The 20,893-nt window shown below is 39.2% G+C and overlaps 1 protein-coding gene across 2 annotated transcripts in view; it reads right to left on the bottom strand.

Annotated features, from left to right (window-relative positions):
• Positions 1-2,219: 2,219 nt before the first annotated feature.
• The window catches only part of LOC107593374 (vacuolar protein sorting-associated protein 13D), a 53,718-nt gene continuing 35,044 nt past the window's right edge, over positions 2,220-20,893 (bottom strand). For both annotated transcript variants that reach the window (XM_016283074.1, XM_016283073.1), the window contains 16 exons: positions 19,413-19,515; positions 19,172-19,329; positions 18,929-19,037; positions 18,660-18,830; positions 18,399-18,503; positions 18,104-18,253; positions 17,438-17,587; positions 17,231-17,327; positions 16,994-17,142; positions 16,763-16,897; positions 16,473-16,640; positions 12,214-12,346; positions 11,894-12,086; positions 7,848-7,979; positions 6,007-6,247; positions 2,220-3,737 (listed from right to left, as the gene is read on the bottom strand). In XM_016283074.1, coding sequence (XP_016138560.1) covers positions 3,606-3,737; positions 6,007-6,247; positions 7,848-7,979; positions 11,894-12,086; positions 12,214-12,346; positions 16,473-16,640; positions 16,763-16,897; positions 16,994-17,142; positions 17,231-17,327; positions 17,438-17,587; positions 18,104-18,253; positions 18,399-18,503; positions 18,660-18,830; positions 18,929-19,037; positions 19,172-19,329; positions 19,413-19,515 — 2,326 coding nt within the window. In that variant the 3' untranslated portion in view covers positions 2,220-3,605. The remainder of the gene's footprint in view (positions 3,738-6,006; positions 6,248-7,847; positions 7,980-11,893; positions 12,087-12,213; positions 12,347-16,472; positions 16,641-16,762; positions 16,898-16,993; positions 17,143-17,230; positions 17,328-17,437; positions 17,588-18,103; positions 18,254-18,398; positions 18,504-18,659; positions 18,831-18,928; positions 19,038-19,171; positions 19,330-19,412; positions 19,516-20,893) is intronic.

The raw sequence follows: 20,893 nt of genomic DNA, 5'->3' as shown, positions 1-20,893 counted from the left end.
CTAGCTCCTTCCATTTTTGTTGAAGACAGGTGAACTCACCTGCTGCCTTTTATAGCACACCTGAGTGCTGCGTTTTCAAATTAGCACATGTGTGCTTCCACACCTGGTGGATGTGCTTATCCAATTCGTTCATTAGTGTGGTCATTGGCAATCCGGGGCTTTGTAATGACAAGGAAGTATTCGAATCACAATCCTTATCTGTGTCTAAGGTGTGAAAATGTGTGTAGAGTTTTACAAATCACTGTGTGTAATGTTTTGCAAAAAGGGTGAAGCAGACATTGTGTGTAATGTTGTGCAAATCTGTGGAGGTGTTTTGCTCATTGGAGTAGAATTTTGCAAATTGTGTGGAAATTTTTATTTTAGTGTGTAAACAATTGTAAAAAACTGTAATAAGTGAGTCATTGCGACTGAACCGAATCATTTAAATGGTTGAGTCATTCAGAAACAAATCAGCATCATGTTACTCAGAGATGCAAATTGAAATTATATTTGTTGGCGAAATAGAGCAAAAGCAGTGAATATTGGGTCTAAAACGTAAGTGTCTTAATAGTAAATTCTTGTTTATTGAACTGCTGTATAAAATCAATATCACATTTGTAACCATGCTGCTTTTTGGTGGAAACAGCGTCAGTCTTCGCGTGATACTGATTAACTATATGGAATGATATACATTTCTGCCCCGATATCTTGAATTTTGTGATCATTCTAAATGCATTTTAATAAACTGAATCATGCAGTGAAAGAACGCACACTGGTCTAACCTGTAAAATAAAATAAAAAACAACAACATGGAATAAACTGTGTACAGAACGCGAGTAAAGAACTCTCAACATTAGGCTACTAAAAAGGTCAGTTTATTCTCGCAAAAACTCTCGACTGAAATCTGACTACTCTGCACAATTAGGGATGGGCGATACCACTTATTTTGTTTTCGATACGATACCGATATTTTTCAAGGCACTATCGTCGATATCGATTCGATACTTCTGAACTTAACTTTTAAATTATGAAATTTATTAAATTACTAAGAGTAAAATAGGTAATGATAACCACTTAACTTTGTTTAAAACGCATTTTAACCCGTTTAATCCCAAAATTTTCCCAGACATAAAAATATCCAAATGATGTGTCATTAGTAACCCTTTGAAATAATCAATAATTTTTTTAATTTTTGGGGGGAAAAGTGTGTGAAAAGTTATTTTATGGTCGGTCACAATGATAATGTGTATACTGAATTAACATATTTCTGCAGTCATAAAAAATTGTTATATATCTTAGCCCAGCTATTTGAAACTGTTTGAACACATTCTAGGGTTACTATTATGCATAAAAAAACCCTTATACAACATTGATAGGAATACTGAGATAAAATACAAAAAAATACAACCATCAACGTATTTCAAAATTGTTACTTTTTTGTAACATATATCATAAAATTTTTATATTAGTGCTACCAGTATTACAATATTAATATTGTAACTTATTTGTAACATTTGAAATTTTAATTTAGTGCAATATTTTGTCATTGCAACATTGTAGTGCAGTTTTCACTCACAACTGCAATTGAATTTATTTTGTATACCTATGTTCACTGTCATCCCACCGGTCACTATTGTGACCATCATCAAGATGTTTACTCATTCTATGACCACACTCAACAAAACTGAATATATGTGAATTCATACACTGAACAAAATTATAAACGCAAAACTTTTGTTTTTGCCCCCATTTTTCATGAGCTGAACTCAAAGATCTAAGACTTTTTCTATGTACACAAAAGGCCTATTTCTCTCAAATATTGTTCACATATCTGTCTAAATCTGTGTTAGTGAGCACTTCTCCTTTGCCGAGATAATCCATCCACCTCACAGGTGTGGCATATCAAGATGCTGATTAGACAGCATGATTATTGCACAGGTGTGCCTTAGGCTGGCCACAATAAAAGGTCACTCTAAAATGTGCAGTTTTACTGTATTGGGGGGTCCGGGGGGGGGGTCCGAAAACCAGTCAGTATCTGGTGTGACCACCATTTGCCTCACGCAGTGCAACACATCTCCTTCGCATAGAGTTGATCAGGTTGTTGATTGTGGCCGGTGGAATGTTGATCCACCCCTCTTCAATGGCTGTGCGATTGAACACCCCCCCCCCTCCTTTTTGAAAAAAAAAAAAAAAAAAAAAAAGACAAATACTGTGTTAAACCATAACTTTTATTTTGCTTTATACATTTGCATATTACAAATTTACACACTATATTTTCTTTGCAGTTTTGTGCAGTTATAGAGGAAACCAGCTTTGTAGGGTTGTATTCAACATATCAATATTTAAATATAACAGATAACTTAGAAAACACATTAGGTGTAATGTTCATATTATCCTAAATTATACTGACCAGTGTTTTCAGAGGCACTGTCACAGAAGTTAAAAATCTACATTTTTTGATAGACCAGTATATGTATAAGCGAGGAAGGTAACTCTTTAAAAGAGAAAACATGTCTGATCTTTGGTAGCAACTTGTAACCACTTAAAATGAATAGATTCATTCAGAGAAACTTAATGAATTACTTGATAATGTTCAATTTGAAACAGAGTCAAATAAGTGTTTGAGATGGAGAAAAATGAAATACAATAAATGATTGTCTCTTTGTGATGTGACAATAACATGACAAAATTTCATAACGATTACATGACAGAAAGAGCACTCAAAAGGCAGAGAATCATAATTTTATGTGCTACAGTATACCCTTATTTTATGATGAAATATGTTAAATGTGTTTCATATCTTCCGCTTGAACTTGTAAAAGATCTTAGGGGAAACTAGAAAAATGAAGAAACATGAAATTGTTCATTCTTATTTTTCATTACCTTCCTTAAATTGGATATAGAAGACAAGAAAATAAGAGACTGGGGGAAGAAAAACATCAGACAGATGTTTTTGCGGGTGGACTGTATGTGGAGAGGTGAAAAATGCAATGACAGTATTTACAACACTCATTCTCTGTATTGTGTGTTTGTGTTAATGTTGGCTCACCGGGGAATGGTGAGAGCAGCTTAAGTTTCCTACATTCGTATCAGTGCAATTCAATCATTCAATCAACCTCCAATCACTCACATATTCAGAGCAAAATTAACTTTCTTTTAAAGGCAGTTTTGTACAACAATCCAAGATTAATTTCATAGCATATTCTTATCTTCAACATTATATATACATGGCAGATAGTCCTACTGGTGTGTGCCTATATATGTACATAGAGAATCTATACACAAACATATACAGTGTCAGAATAGCCGTGTACATCTAGCAGCAAACACCAGTTATTTTACCAGTCGTAAAATAAACAAAATTAATTATACTTCTAAGGTTAGCAAAGAACTTAAAATGCTTGCATATATTGAAGTTAAATCTGTGCTTGCCGGATCTTACAGCAGCCCCTCTAGACTAGTTTGCATCACTGAACAAACCACATGCTGTGAGCATGTCCCAAACACTGGCTTAAATGGGTGATCACGCTCTGCTGATTTATTACCGTCCTTCCAAAGAAACAGAAAAAAGAAGTAGCTGTTGAAAAATGAGCAAGAAACACCTTCTACCCTGCGGGTCAGTGTAGTTAAGAGTCTAATAATAAGATATCCTCATTCTCACTGGGAGGCAGCATGAGCTGCTGTTCATAGTAAAGGCTCTTGGCGTAATTGATTTCTTGTGAAATCTTGATGGCAAGGCTCTCACTTTTCACGTGGACCTATGGAGAAACAACAAATGACATTTGAAGTTGGACATTTGGAATAGGGATGCACCGATACCATTTTTTCAGAACCGAACCATTCCGATCCAATACCAAAAAGTCTGAGTATCGGCCGATACCGATCTGATAGCAGCGCTGTTTTTTACTTAAATCAAGTAGAATTTCTTATACCTCTGTGTGTTGGCCTGATCATCACTCTTTTGTGCGTTAAACAATCTACTAAATACAGACAACCTCATTATTAAGAAAAATAACAAATTAAAAAAAATCTATCAATCTGACAAAAATACTATTATAAACTAGGTTAGTGGATAATTTAGCAGCAAAAGTTACTCTAGAAAAATCATGAGTGCACAATAATTTGATAAAAATCTAAACATTTAGTGAAAAAGCATTATTTAGTGGGGAACAAATAAAAGTGAATAAGTGTAGGACTAAATCTGGTAAAATGTTAAACATTGGTCTTTGTAAAACAAGTAAATATATACTATAAAATTAAAAGACATTTCTTTTAAATGTATACCACAGTAATGCGGCAGCAACATATGATAGATAGGACAGAACAAGAAAGGCTATTAATAATCTTTCATTGTGCAAAAGTATCATATAAAAAGGCTCCAATACAGAGCGGCACAAAGCACTTATCAGTGTTGGCAGTTTTAAATTTCAGTTACTGTGTGCACGTGAAGAACAATTCATAGTGTTCTCTACTCCAGTCAGTGTTGTGATCTAACAGACACCCGGTAGAAAGTAACATGATTTAGAAACAGCACTAAATTTCAGCTAGATAAAGTTCTTTTATCAGGGATTTATGTTCCGTCGCTACGATGGATTTCCGTCAGTTCATAAAGACAGTCACTTGCATCATTCCTGAATGATTCAGCCGTTCGCACAAATCAATTGAATGAACGATTCAGTGATAAAATCAGTGACTTGCTGTCACCTGCTGGCGGATTTAGTTTCATTTTTAGCATATAATTTCAGTTATTTAAATCATATTTCTGTATTCAAAATTTTATATTTAAAACATTAATCTCCACATTAATTTATTAAATTAATTGCACTCGTGCCACCTCTGAGCCTCATTAAACGTCTGAAAATTTACCTACAAGCCACTTTTGTGTTCTTCTGTGCCACCTCTGTAGTACAAATTAATTTATTAATACTAATTTCATATGATTGGTAACTTATTTGTCTTATTCTACTTATTATATTGCAGGGATTAAAGCAAAAAAAATCTTATTTTTACACACCCAGTTTAAGAGCTGTTTTTTCTTCTTCTTGTAATTAGGAGTGCTTGTCCTCCTAATTTTGAAATTTAGGAGCACCTTCTGATAAATAATAAAAATTCTGATCAAAAATTAGCCTTCCTAATACGAGGTGACATTTGACTCAAAGTGATTTACAGGAGTATTTTCTTTTTACCTTTTGTAATGGCATCATTTTCATCTGTCAAATCCAAAAATGTATGTTTATAATCTTTTTAAAATTTCTATTTAAAACAATATGTAGAATAAGACAAATAAGTTATAAGTTATTCCATATGAAATTAGTATTAATAAATTAATTTGTACTACAGAGGTGGCACAGAAGAACACAAAAGTGGCAGACAGTTTAATGAGGCTCAGAGGTGGCACGAGTGCAATTAAATTAATAAATTCATGTGGAGATTAATGTTTTAAATATACAATTTTGAATACAGAAATATGATTTAAATAACTGAAATTATATGCTAAAAACGAAACTAAATCCGCCAGTAGGTGGCGGCAAGTCACTGATTTTTTCACTGAATCATTCATTCAATTGATTCGTTCGAACGGCTGAATCATTCAGGAATGATGCAAGTGACTTGAGAAGAGTTCCTGAACATGAATTTAACAACTTAAATATTCATCTGTACCACACATTAAACTATGGAACGGCTTCAGAACACTTGGAATATAGTGCACAAAATCTTTATTTATGGTTCTTATGGTGCCTATTTATGGTGCTTTATAATGTTTTTGTTCTTTTCGTGGAATAACACAGAATAGTATACGCACAATATCGGATTTGGATCGGTCTTGTCTGACCAATACCTGATCCGGCAGAAAATGGCAAAATCATGTATTTTCATAATACAGTAATAGTATATCATCATTATTGCTGGAAATTCAATCCCCAAACATAAGTAATGTCTGTTTTTATGCTATTACAAAAATTCTAGTGATATTAATACTTCAAAAATATATGTATACATACATAGAGGTGATGACACGTCTCTTACCATAGGTTTCTGGTGTGATGGACCTGGAATGGCCACTCCACTACTGGTGCTTTCTGCTTTCTTAGTAAGCTGTACATATACTTTCCCATGGTCCTTGGACACCAGACAATGATAGAGATCATCATATTTGACCTCTAAAAAGATTGCATCACGATCCACAAATTCTCCAGGCTTGAGGAAATATACCACTTTGGAGGAGATCAGCACACAGTATGTGTCTATGGGCTCCACTGCAATGAAACTACAGAAGAAAACAGGCATATGATCGTTACATCATCACTTTCAAAGAACAGAAATGGTGTTATGCCCTGGCAAAATCTGGGTTAATTCAATTTAAATTGCATAATAGCAAAGCAGATGTGCTATGATTCAATTCAGACCAATTTCACTCATAGATTCCGATCAAATCTGTAAAAATTATGAACTATGCAATAAATGAAAAAGGATTAAGTCAAGCGTGCTATTCAACGCATAGACTATGTTAGTGTTGGGCGTTATGGTCATTTTTCAAATCGTCATATCGCCAGTCCGTGAGATCGCCGATAGACGATATTATCGTGCATGGGTGGGTGCAGGCAAGAGAGAGAATCTCTGTACTTGTCGTAGGCTATTTCATAACTATTTGGTGTTTTAAACAGTGCGCGTGAGAGAGAGGGAGCCTATGGAAGCACCACGAATCTAAATAATATACTTTCAAACATACTGATAAACTAACCTGTTAAATACAAAAATATTTAAAACAGCTAGTTTATATATTTTCGATTACAACAGTCATACATCGCTATTAGGACCGCGCATCCTGTGACAAGTTTGTCACATCGACGCACGGAAGTTATCATTATAAAAGGTCTGCAAAATCAGGCAACGGTGAAAATCAAAAGTAGGTTCATTTTAAAGACCAACAGTTAAACACTAAATATTGGACATAAACGAACACGTTAAATATAAAGTATTTAAAACAGATACGTTCATATATTTGGAGTACATTTAAATTAAACAGATAACGTTACATCAGTCATACAGCGCTCCGGACCGCACGCCCCATGATGAGCCCGACGCACCGCCACAGAAACAAGAATGAGATGCGTTCTAACATAACTGTGGCATTAAACTAAGTTAGTGAGGGCTCGGTTAAAATATTGCACATACACAGGCCGTTCAGATTACTTGTTAAAGTGCAATGAAATACCTTATATCAGCAGACGATATGTGTTTGTGGTTGGAGACTCCTTCACCGGCTCATTTGCATGCGTGTGTGTGTGTGTGAAATACAGTGCTGAATGAAAAAGCGGGGCAATTTGATAATAATAGCCAAATTATAATAGGCTGCCTAATAATAATATTAATTAATATTATTATTTAATGCATTAATAGGAGAATGAGCCTAATATCGTCTTGACTATCGGCAAAGACATCTGCTATCGTCGATACATGATATTATCGTCTATCGGCACAACCCTAGACTATGTTCAGAAAATCGAAGATTAGTACATCAAATTAAACAGGCAACATTAAGGCAGTTCCAGTGTGTGAGAGGGAAGAAAGGATGAGAGTGTGAAGGCTGCAGCTGAGAAGACTTATGGCCTGTGTGGCACCTCTGAGGAGAGAGGTCATGTGGGCCAACAGGGGGTCTGCTGATCTGGATGGATTGGCCTCTTTGGTGATAAATGTCTTTTCTATCTCACTTTGAACACAGAAACAAGCTCTGATGCTTCCAACCAAAGACTAAAAACAATGTACCTACAGTTTGGGTTTCTAGAAAATGTGCTTCAATTTTTTTTCTCTTTAAATCCTACATTCAATAACAAAGAAAAGATTGTACCATCAGAGAAGATACTCACTATTCAGAGTGGATATTGTCCGTTAAGTGAAATAGCTGTTCTTGTCCATCTGCTTGTAGGGAGGAGAAGCGAGGCAGCAGCCCCTGAGGGCCCTTACAGCAGCGTGGCTTCCTTACTCGCTGCACGCTCAGCCTGAAACACGCACACAAAACACATAAGGATCATTTACTTACAAAACCAACAGCTTTAAGAGGGTTAACATTGGGGAATCCAAATTGGAATGAAGCACCTTTTTACTGGAAAGACTGGACCTTTTTTCTCTTTCCCCCCCGTTTCCTGTTAAAAGAGTACAACTGAGTCTCTTGAAATAACACCTGTTGTGGCACAGTCCAAGAAACCCACATACTCAGACTCCTACTATGCCTAAGGTGATATCCTGCCAACATATCATGTAATTTAACTGTTTCACAATCAAGCACACTGTGTTGGTTATAGGTGTGCAGTTCAATCTATGGTCAATGGCATGATAGCTCCAGAGTTCTGGTGGTCCTGGCCAAAGCTAATGGGACTAGCCAGCAGCCTGCAGTGCCAATGCATAGCTTGGGTCTTGCTTCTCCTGCAAACAACTCCTCTCTTCTTTTCGGCTGGCACTGGTGGGCCAAGTGAAATTCCTACATCTGGCTTGAATCTGGGCCAGCAGGCATTTGATTAGAGCTGATGGTTTCCAGTTGATTCACAAAGACGGCAGTGTACTGCATTTCTCTGTTCTGTTTAAACTGAAGCCTGGGTGAATGCAGCTGCCTCTGTTCATCAAGAACTCAGAATGCAAGGCGCTGGGAATAAAGGATAACCAAGGATGGCCAAATCTGAAGTGGGTCGAAGTGGGTCACATTTGCAACCTCTTTTGCATTTCACATCAAGCCTTTAATATTGAAAACAAAAACTAAGTGACTCATTGAACTTGGTATCAACTCTGCTGATGTCATGCAATCAAAAACAGCAGCACCTTGGCAAATTTTAGCATTAGCAACTAAATCAATATTCCAAAGCCACTGGTTACTTCATTACGACATATTAACGAGAATGAGGTGTTGTTTTTCCTTAGAAAAGCCAGAACTTCCACATGGACTTGGCTCTTTTTTTGACAGCAAGCCACAGTTCATAATCATAACCGTAAGTCATGAGATCTGGCCCTGTAAATGACAGGACTGTAACAGACCTCTTTCTCTTTCTCTCCAGCCTCTCCCACTGCTCTGGAGGCGATCAAGCACAATGCCCCGCACCCGATTGTGGGATTGGAACAATAGAGTTCAACTCTAGGTCAGGCACAGGGATTGGAGCCCAGCCAGTCAGCCGTCAATGGGTGCAAACAAACAGCTCTTACTTCTTGCTCCTTTCCGAGAAAGATCATGAGCAAAATGGGTTGAGGGCGGGCGTGATGTAGAAGGCTGCTGAATGTAGGTGTTTAACTTAGTTCTCCACTGACATAACCACTAAAAGCATGCCTGCTGGAATACAGACAAATTAGGCCACCATCTCTGTCATCCAAAAGAAAGGTCTCACGTGCAGTTTTAATCAAGCTACAGCAGGTTTATGCATAGTTAAGTAACTTTTTCCTTTGTCTGCTCAAGGACACATGATAGATGTTTTTAAATAGATGTTGCATGAGCAAGTGCACAACGGCAAGGACAACTGTAGTCTGATTAAAGCATTGTTGTCAAAGTCTGCTCTTGGAGGGTCACTATCCCACAGTAATGAACGTCTTCAAGATTACTAGAAATTTCCAGACAAGTGTGTTTGGGCAGGTTGGAGCTAAACTCTGTAGGACATTGGCTGTCCAGGATCAGATTAAAGTGTATACGTGCTGGATGAAACAGAGTTATAATAACATAATCGAGGTCTGTTAGCTTCACTATGCAAAAGTCTGACTGAAATATACACACTTGACTTAAGGTGAGATATCAAATTCTCTCATCTGGTATGTTTCAGGCTTGGCTGACTAATATTGCTTATCTTTCTGATCTTATCTTTGGTTTACTGTGTCAACAGTGTAATCGATTTGTATTTAGTATGCTGATTCCAAAACAAGTTAGAATTAGCAGGTACAGTAAGATTATCAGAAATGCGCGTTTCTTTGTTTACAATGGCAAGAAAAAACACAGTTGTATTAATTCCATTGTCTCGATTAAATGCCACAGAATTACTGTCATCGTTTACAAAGGAGGAATTTGAGGTTTGCCAAAATTTAATGAAGGCAGAAGAGTTCTCCTTGACGCCTTTGCCAAAGGTGACACTCAAATGCACATCAAGAGGCAAACCACATGAGGGACTTTCTCTAATAAAGGTTGGGATAATAGAAAATGCATGCATTTCCAAACTGAACTGACAGCTAAAGGTGGGGAACAGGGTGCTTATTCAGTCAAAGTCTGAGCCCCTACTGCTGCCCCAGGTCAACCCCCAGCACTTCTTTGCCTTTGTTTTGAGATTGTAATTGAGCTGCCTCTGGAAGTCTGCCTGGATTGCATAGTGCAGTTGGGAATTGGTGTATGTTATGTGTATGTATGTGTGTGTGGGGTGGGTCTGGGGAACTAATGTGGGAGGCTGAGTTCACTAGCAGAGCAGGAGAGCAAAACGAATTGTGTGGACACTTCCACTGTTCCTGACCTTGATTCAGTCTGCTTCTCATTTACTTGTTTATTTCCTGTTTGTGATCTTAGAGGTTATGTATAATACATATTCCTGACCAGCAGGAGACAAACACTTCATAATCTACAGTACAGTGACATTACTGACATTGTTCGCAAGAGAACGTGCAAAATGTGGGAAATATCATGAACGTTTCAGACTGGAAGGGAAGAAAGCTCAACTGGGAATCACCATGGCCAGTTGTTGATGCATAGAAATTGATCCTTCAAGACAGAGTGCATGTGAAGACTTGAGAACATGTAATAGCTGGGTCAGACGGTGTCCGCTGAGACCCGCGAATCCTGCACATTTTCTGTGTGAACTCTGGCTGAACTCTTGGCCGCACTGTGGCAGGCACGCTCCGAATGCCTCTCCCTTAAACTCCCCCAGCTCTTCACTGCACAGTTCACCAGCAGGTCCCTTTTCCACAGACACACACACAGCCTCTCTCCACTGAAGGGGAATGGTGAGAGGACCGGAAACTCATTCCTCCTCCAGTTGGAGCAGTAAAACCACAAACACTCCCTGCTGCACATATACATAAGCAGATGAAGAACAAATGGCTTTACATACCTGACTGCCTGTATAATATGACCAGCTTTTGGGCCCCCTCACAAAACCCCAGGTAGAGCTGCTAGCTTTAGAGTATGAAGTGAAGGTGAGACCCTGAAGGCTGCCCTTAAAACATTAGGCAAGTTCTTCAAACCAGTTTTGGACTGTGCTTTGGATCATTAGCAGGTGTGCATTAGTGTAGAGCTTGAATTGCCACAAGCTAAACTCATGAAAAGACAGGTGGGATTTATGGGCACATCAACAGAGAGGTCACGAAGGCTCTGCAAAGTTGTAAGAGCTATAAAGATTGAACCACAGATACCCCTTTTCCACTGAAATGGTGATGGTTCTCGTGCCAGAGCCAGTGCTCAATTAGATGATTTAATCCACCGATGTCCAACTGAACAATGATGTAACTGACTGCATCATTACAAACATGCTGCATTGTGGTCTTTGTTTATGACTGTTAGTAGTTTTAAGAATTTAAAAAAATAACTTGATGCAATCACAAGCTGCATGTGATGCAATGTTCATAAGATAAAACAAATAAAATGTATATAAAATAAATTCCAACAAAATGTTAACAATTGTAGACAGACATTGAAAATGAAGTGACTGGAGCTGCTGTGCAATGTGACATTAATGCAGCATTTCTTATTTTTCATAAATCATGCCAGACTGATTTGCTGCTTTTGTTTTGAATTTTTCCATTTTGTTGTTTTGTATTCCAGCTTGGCCACTGGCTCCAGCACCCTGTTGTTGGAAAAGGGCCATGCAGAAGGCAGTGGAAAAGCATTCATCTAAATATTTCTGTCATCCTCTTCCATAATAGAAAAAATAACCTGAATACATAGTTGAGCAAAAAATACCTGTTGCTTAGGCTGGCCATGTCTCGGACAGTTTGTGCTGTTTCGGAGGCAAAATCCAGGGCTCCTGCCACAGGTTTTGTCACTGTGCCAACCAATCCCTTCCCCAGACCAGAGAAAAATCCACTGACACCTCCCTCAGTCTTCACTCCCTCCACTGTTGATGTTATCACACTGGTCAGACCACCAATGATGCCTACACAGCATTGATTCCAATTTGAGGGTGAAACAGCAAGTTAGGTTCGTTTGATATGAGCAGACAATTCATGGTTCAATAAAGTGCCTGAATATTGAGCATTTAAACTGCAAATATTTGGATGTACCATGAGCAAGACCATGAATCCCTGCCACTAGGTGCTCTCCACTAGTGGCTCCATGATAGCGAATGCACTCTCGTTCAGTCTGATGGCGATTGTCCATTGTCTTGCCCAATCCATCTGATAAGGTACCTGCAAACTGAACAGGCAGATAAACATATAACAGCAACAAAAGAAAAGAATACTAGCTTATATCTACTACAATGAACAATTCTCATATTGTACAGATTGCCACTTAAATTAATAATCTAAACAATCTAAAAATAAGGCAATACTATAATTATGCAATGCTATCAATTTATTGTACCAACAAGCAATTCAGTCCAAACCAGATGTAGCATGAAATACATTTATAAAGTTTTTATAATTCAAATGCCGGGACACACCGAGCCGACAGTCGGCTGTTGGCCAATGTCAGGTCATTGGCGAGCATCTGTCGGGCTAGTTTTTGTGGTGTGTTTCACACGTCGGTAATTGTCGGGCTCACATTGGCGGCAGTTTGCCAGATTCAGCATGAATCAGCATCAGGGCCGTTGACGAGAGTGAGAACTGATTGGATGCTCTAATGTTATATCATCTTACCTGAGCATTCCAATACGCAAATATTTTCATAACAACATGAGCTGCTTAAAATTAAAGTTATCAACATAACTGATATTCAAAATGGTAAGCAAGTGCTGCTTTGTTCATGTTTCATATATCTGTGCATATCTTGTATATTCTTCTTTCGGTTTCTCCTTTTGAATGACGAATATAGACTGATATTATAGATAGATAATATCAGCTCTGCTGATGTAGACAGTTAATTCCTACACGCCAGTGCAGAATGCATGTGCTAGTTTGCAGTCGGATGTAGTCGGTGCATGTTCAAGCACAGCTTTTTGGTCCAGACAAAGCTGACGCAAGGCAACAACACCATCGTTTTTAGTCTCGTTCTTTGAAGTTGGCTTGGTATGTCCCGGCCTTATAACAACAGGCATTGGAACAGTTGCTGACACTGGCCTATTCAGTTAGTGAAAACCCCCCACAGTGACCCTAAGGAGTGAACTGCCTGCAGTGACCTTAAGGAGTGGACTGTCTACTTTAGGACACATCCATGATGTATTGTGATTGCGGTTTCATTTTCAGCAAAAGTTCATGTAGTTCTTCAACTGTTTATACTGTAGATTACAGTCAAAACAAAATCATGAAAATCAACTGTTCTACTTTTTCATGAGGCATATTTATTTCTAATGTCTTACAGTCACTGAAAATGGGAACATTATTTACAAGGTGCCACTTTCTGGGCAACCAACATGGTTCTCAAACCCTTCCACTGCTGAACTATGAGGATACACATTGATTTAATGGATTACTGATTTTACACACCATCTCACCCAGCTGTCAAATATGTCAGGCTGTAATTTGTCTAATGGGGTGGCGCTTCCCCCTCTTGGCACAGTTAACCTGACTTTGCCCAGAGTGGCCCCCCTCAGGTCCCCTGCAGGTGCCTCTTGGAAGGGAGTTTGTGTTACAGGCCCAGTGAGCTCCCTACTGCAGCCGGAGCACTTTATAAACACAGGCACATTCTGCAGAACTCAAGCAAAAGCCAGGCATGAACTTGGGATGACCCCTCCAAGCAAAGTCCCTGGTGAGTTCATCTGAAGGCCAGCTCAGTTTCTCTGCTCCTCCTCCTCCCTCTCTTCCTTTAAAAAAAAAAAGCGCTTGGCTGTGAAATTCTACCAATACATTTACCAGATATGAGTTTGCAGGAGGGAGAGGAGGATCAGAACACTTTCAAGTTTATGGCCCCTCACACCACCCCTGCTTGAGCCATTAGACCATCCTATCTCAAAGCAGGGCCCCTAGAGGTGTGCAAGAACGTGTTTCAGTGTGTCTACGTGTGAGAAAGAAGATGTAGAGGAATGAAAACCATGGTATGATCGTCATAAAGTGGGTGAGTCTGACAGAGGTGAGAAAAACTGTACAAATTTATAATAAAAGGTTAATCCCATTCCACAGCTAGAGAGTTTAATGCTGTTTCGAGACATGGAAACAGTGATGGAAAAATCAGCTTTATGAAGCAGGGGGGTACTTTGAATATGAATTCAAATGCATTTTTAAATGATAGGCATTCTTTTTTTTTAATTACCTGGAGAATGTCAGAGGCACAGAAACACTGCAGTCAACAGAATGTGTTTTAGCTGAAATGCCTATTAAGAAAGGTCCAGGCACCCATAAAGGTAAAACTAACAACAGAGAATTCTTGAGAACTGCACATGTTCCAAAATAAATTCTGGGTGGTCACTGACATAAGTTACAAAAACTAATGGTAATCTTTGCAAATACAATAAACCTCAAGCTTTCTAGGCACTTGATCAAACCAAAGCTCTCAAATGCCTTTTATATCTTCCATTAAAGTTTTTCCACCCCAAGCAGCATGACATGGAGCCTTATACAGTTGGTGGATGATTTTGGCAAAGCATTTTTATTCAAGCTGCTGGAAGTTCTCTAGGGGGAGTAATAATTTGTTTATACTTTTAAAATTGAGTTAGTGGCAAGAAAGCAGCCAACAGAGAGAAGATTTTTTTTCTCTCCAGCTCTCCAGTAAACCTAAGCATTTCTTCGGGAGTTCAGTGGGTTATTTGCAAAGACCTTAAAAGATACTACAGCCAAAGATGAGCTGAAGTCAAAGAAATGGACTGTAGTTCCATTTTACTTTCATTTTTGAGCATATTTTCATGATGAGCCTATTTAAACCAACTCGCCTTGGCTAAAAAAAACAGCAAAGTGAAATTAGAGAGGGTCAAGTGTGAACATGAAAGATTGCTGATTGAGACCTAGTGCTGTCCCATTCTATGAGTACTTTTGGCATGAGCTTGGCCAGTGTGGCTGGAAAGAAAGTAATGAGAGCACAGAGGGAAAAGCACACAAAGCTCTGTCTGACAGTGAGCTGGCTGCCAGTGAAGGACGTGGTGCAATGGCCTGTCAAACAGACATGCTGAGAGCTGGCTGCAAGACATGAAGTGTAGGCTCAGGTCTGACCACACACAAATGCAGCCACATATGAGTATACACATTCACACACTATGGCCATGAGCAAATTAGCTTTTCAAGCTCATCAATCCGTCTATCTGCTCAAGCTCAACATTAAGAGCCTCACAAACTTACAACATACGTGAGATTGTTCCAGGGCTAATATTCAACTTTTATTCTGACGAAAATTAAATGCTGGTGTTCCCTGATTCTGTAAACATGCAGAAACCTGCCCATTTACACAAGGAGACCAAAACTAATAAACTGACTGAACCTTCACCTCTCCAATGCATATTAGGTTGAAAATCAGGTCAGATTGCTTTGCCGGTAAACATCATGTGCATCTAACCTTTAACCTTAATGCTGTTACCATTCTTTCCCTGGAAATCATCAAATGACAATATGTGGCTTATTCTAGTGTTCCTGCTCAGGCAGACTGCTTGGAAGGTTCTTCAAAAACATATTCAATAAGAAGTCTGTGAAATAAACAACTTCAGCTTCTAATTTACATTTGAACAGACCCGACTGTAGAGGACAATTCATTCTCTTGTTTTTTTCTCATTATGACTTGGCCTCGCACCCAGTGAATCCCTGTCTTGTGGTTACTGCTCTGGTACTTTGCAGCTGAACAGATGGACTTTATCATATATAATACATTTGGGAATAATTGGCAAAATAACCCTGTGAAAACTTCAGTGATTGAGAATCATGCATTATTATGGGCCGTTCACACGTCTCAAAACACATGGAAAACTCCAGATTACGCTCCCGTGGCGTCTGCCCTTGCTAAGAAACCATGATGTGCACTCTCCATGATGACGTGGAAGTTTTAGCACAGGATAAATGTATTTCCAGCACCGTAAATCGCTTTCAGTAGCTCTACTACTAGACAAATAAAAAAAATGGCTATCCCTGTACAGCTATGATCAGCTGTTCCTCCATCTTGGCTGAGATTTAAATGTTAAGGAAAGAGTGAGGCTGATTGGTTGGCTGTTGTCACATGATGCGCGGTGCACTTGTGGCATTCTGAAAAGCTGAAATGTTTTCATCTCGCTGTGGTGTAGATGCGCCTGAAAAAACGAGCGCGTTGCAGCCCATGAGCACCGTGACCACGTCGCTTCTATTAGGAGCGCACTTGCTGTGCGTCTAAATTTGAAAAAAAAGAACTTGATCATGCAAAAGACACAACATGTGAATGGCCCCTTAGACGGACCTGTGAAGACGACAGGAAGAATGTGAACTTTTGCTACCTTGGCAGCTGAGTTGGAAACACCATGTGTAACACTGCGGATGAGTCCTCCAACGTTGCCATACTTGAAAAGTTCATTCATACCCTCAGTAACATCGTTCAGTAGGCCCATGGGGTTACCCAGGAAGTCCACTGAGCCCAGGATCTGAGCTGCCTGACTGATCATCTCCTATAAAAAGACAAAGAAAGAAGATGTAAGACCAAGAGCTAGTGAAATCACACAGTGGTGATGTAAACATTGAGAACTTATACCGCAACATATAGCAATTCAGAATGAAGAATGTTTATGACCTCTTTGAAGTGCTTGAGGATGTCATTGATGATCATCTCCTGCGTCTCATAGGGATGGACTCGAGTGTAGGGGTACATGTTAATGATTGCATCCTCAAACCGAATGAGTGGGAAGCCAAGGGTTCCCTTCAAAACCTGTGCAGAACAATGCTTAATTATGCTACAAACAAAAGAACTGCATCCAGTGAAGCACTGATAGTACTCCAGCTGATTCTACTGTGGCTCTTGTACCTTAAGGTCAGGGGGCAACTTGTGAGAGGTGAAGATACTCAGCTTGACCTGAGGAAGACTGATCTTCAAGTTCTCAAAATAATAATGCTTTGGAGTTCCTGCATCTTCATTTGTTTTCTCATAAAGTTTCTCATCCAGCTTCTCCACCTCTGAAACACAAAATCATGTACAGTTGTTAGCAGGGCATAATGAGGTACATTCCCCATACTGCACACCAGAGGGATACTAACTACACACCTCCCTCTGTCTGACCGTAGCCAAAGAATATGAGCAGTTTCATTAAGAGCTTCTCCTCAATGATGACAGTATAGTGGCGGGCTGTGACCATCAGATGCTGTAAGGCAGAGAATAAAATCTACAATCAAATTCCTGCAGTCAAAAGAAGATGTACAGATAGGCCTGATGCATTTTTGGAGAGAAAGTGAGTCCATAAATTGGTTTCACCTTATAAAGATCTGTGAGCATAAGACTGCTGGGCACTTTAACAGAGTTGACCTGCAAAGCAGGGCCTGAGTCCACTGCACAACTTTCACTGGAGACTGGAGTCACACACAGCATAACAGGGTGAGTTGTGCCCAGGAGCTGGTTGTCCACCTGAAACAGATGAGAGAATAAAGATATGTCTGTCAGAAATGTTTTTGCTTGAGAATGAGCCTTTGGCAGCTGCCATCCCTGACTACAGGATTAAACTTGGCCTAAAATTCTCTATTGAAGGTTGCTAAGTCAGCACACCCACAATCCATCTCTGTATATAGTGCCAATATTCAAGGAATGGCGGTATAAAGACACAGATTGTGCATTAAATATATACATAAATGCCCACGAATATTAGATTTGGTAGGGTCTGTACTAACTGAGATCTGTAAAAGTGTTTTCTGGGACCTGGTATGGATTAAATCCAATGAACAATGTATTTTCTTGGCATCTCTGTTTATTTGTTTTTGCATTAACAGCCATTACTTTGCCCAGCTGATGGTCATAAATATGGCAGATGAGCAGAAATCGAGATAGTCAACCTTACTAAACGGTCAACCATCTTGACCCTTCCCTAATCCAAAGTGAGAAATTCCCACACATTGGAGAAGTATGTTTTGGTCTGTGGCTGCTTACCTGAATGTCTTTCACTGTGAGTTCCAGCACCTGGCTGGCAGCGGTGTGGGTGAAGTGCACATCAATGCCAGACAGAGTGGTAAAAACTAGCTCTTCAGGGAGCTTATTCACCAGTGACAGGCCCACACCTTCCTCTAGGTTCACCAATACCTACACATAAAGGCAAGAATTAGGACATATTAACTTCCAAGTTCAGTATGTGTTAACCCTGTGCTAATTCTATTTTTACTGGAAACACAATCAACATAAGACTCTACATCAATCCATCTGCTGGACAAACAAAAACAATTTTTACCTCAAGTTCCTCCTTAGGAACTTTCTTCTGAGCGCTCTCTTTATTCTGGTCTTCCTCCGTGCTGGGAGAGGGTCTATTCATGCGCCGTTGGTTGAAGTCACTGATCTGAAATGAGGTATGCAGCTTCTTATTATATTAGAAAGTGTGAAAGAAAGATAGGAACTGATTCCATTTCATATGGTTTCAGATGGCATGCTACCCCAACCATGTCCTTCAGTAACAATGAGAGTGTCTTACCCTAATCACAACGGGGCGTCTTACCTGCAGTACTCGCGTTGGCCCATCAGGCAGGACCTGTACAGACAGAACCCCTGAGCCAGGTCTCATTTTATGGTTGATAAACTGTTGCTCTGGTAACGGTTCCAAAACACCAGAGTCTGGTCCCAGTACCACCTCAGCACCATCATATAGCCCAGACACTCCCCCTCTTACCTAAATCATCACATATAGCTTTTTAAAGAGCCACAGATTGTTTAATACTGAAAATAGCCATTGAGGAGCAAAGAAAATTAGATGAAAGAAGGACAGACCTGGACGACTAGTCTGGGTAAACCACAGGTCAACATGCCAGAGCAGAAGTGCCATGTCTGGGTGGTGCTGCGGCGGCTGTCTGGCCGTCTCAACATCAGAGGCTCATAGCTAAAAAAAGAAATACAAGATATGTGAGAAATGACACCCATATACCATGATAATGTTTACTCTCTACAGGGACAAGAACAAGTTTAAAATAAGGACAAGTTGTCCTTTGTTGTGTTATGAAGCATTTAGGTAACCTGTTGTCTGTCACTGCAGCCAGTCCAGCAATGTCAAGCACTAAAGATGAACTGAGGGGACGAGGCTGAGAAGGTTTGCTCTGTGGAGGAGATGAGCCCTCATGACAGAGCATTCCTGCTCCTGTCATCCGCCAAAGCTGGGAGCGCTTTCCAGGCTCCTGAAAAGATAAAGAAAGGCGAGAACCTTTAAAAACAAATGGCAAACTGGCAGATAGATGGCTGAGGAAGAACATAAGCAGACCTTTTTCTTCAGGATGACCCTCTGTGTTTTCGTCTCCACATCCAACACCAGTTCAGCACAGCTGACCACCCGTTTCTTCCCCACTGGCCTCTTTCCTGCATCCCTGTTATCAAATCAAGTGAATATTTACTTACATTTACAAACATCTTTAGACATTTACTTTATATTTCTTTACACAGAATCATCATTTAATTATTAGAACACCTCAAATACGTTGCGTGTTAAAAGTGTTTGTTTCAGCCAGTTGAAGGGTGGGTACAATGTGTGCATGCGATCAGGATAGTACCACCTCCACCTCATTTTTTTCCCAAACAAATACAGAACAAAATGATACATTCTAAAGAACAACCTACACACATAACAGACATATACTTACAGACAGTGGTCACCAAATACAACTTGTACTACATTCATGAGTATTCAGATTTTGATCAGATTCTGCCATACAAAGTTATGTTAAGGGTTACACATCTGACACGGTTTATGTATTAAGAGTCAAAATGATCTAAGGATCCCCTTTTTTTGGGGGGGAGGGGGGGTGCTTCAAACTCATATAAATGGCAAAACAGAGAGAGAGAGGGAAGGGAGAAAAAACAAAAAAAACAACGGTCATCTAAATCTTTTCTTCTCGACCACCTCCCCCAGTATGATGAGATTTTGGTAGATTGTTGTCTTAAGGAAAGGGTCAGCACTTCCATACTGTAGACATCATGTACAATTTCTTGCCATTCACATACAGATGGGGGATCTTCCTTATGCCATTTCCTTGTAATGGCCTTCTTACTGGTTGCTAATAATATATTAAAGAGGTATATATCCTTCTTTGCTATTTTTGAAGAGGACAGTCCCAGGTACATTGTTCTAAAGTCACATTCAAGATTCAATCCCATTATTGCGTTTATCTCTCTATTCAAATCCTGCCAGTAAGTATGAATGATATTACAGTCCCAGAAAATGTGAAAATGGTCAGCCGATACATTTCCGCATTTTCTCCAGCATTCACCAGCTTTTGGATTCCCAGATTGCAAATATTTTATTTTAGGGGTTATGAAAAACCTTATTATATTTTTCCAAGTGAACTCCCTCCATGAATCTGAATTAGTTGTGGTCATCTGGGTTCTCAACATAGATAACCATTCTTCCTCTGTTATACTTATATTGGCTTCCTTTTCCCATTTTTGTTTCACATACATTGTGGAGTGTTTTTTTGTTGACATTAAACAGGAATAAATTCTTGATACAAGTTTTTTATTCATCTTTTTTTTTTATAAGTATCTACAAATATCTGAACTATCATTGATCCTATATCTTCTGAATCTCTTATATTCTTATTAAAATAATGTCTAACTTGAAGATAACGGAAAAAGTCTTGTTTATCTAAGTTGTATTTATGAGAAAGCTGTTGGAAACTCTCTAGCCCACTCTCGGTAGAAATAAGGCAGAAGGATGTTATACCTTGTAAACTCCATTGCTTAAACCTT

The sequence above is a fragment of the Sinocyclocheilus grahami genome, unplaced genomic scaffold (genome assembly GCF_001515645.1).
Source record: "Sinocyclocheilus grahami isolate Dianchi unplaced genomic scaffold, SAMN03320097.WGS_v1.1 scaffold170.1, whole genome shotgun sequence".
NCBI lineage: Eukaryota > Metazoa > Chordata > Actinopteri > Cypriniformes > Cyprinidae > Sinocyclocheilus > Sinocyclocheilus grahami.
Note: the sequence above shows the minus strand (reverse complement) of the source record. Positions and strands in the feature narration are given on the sequence as shown.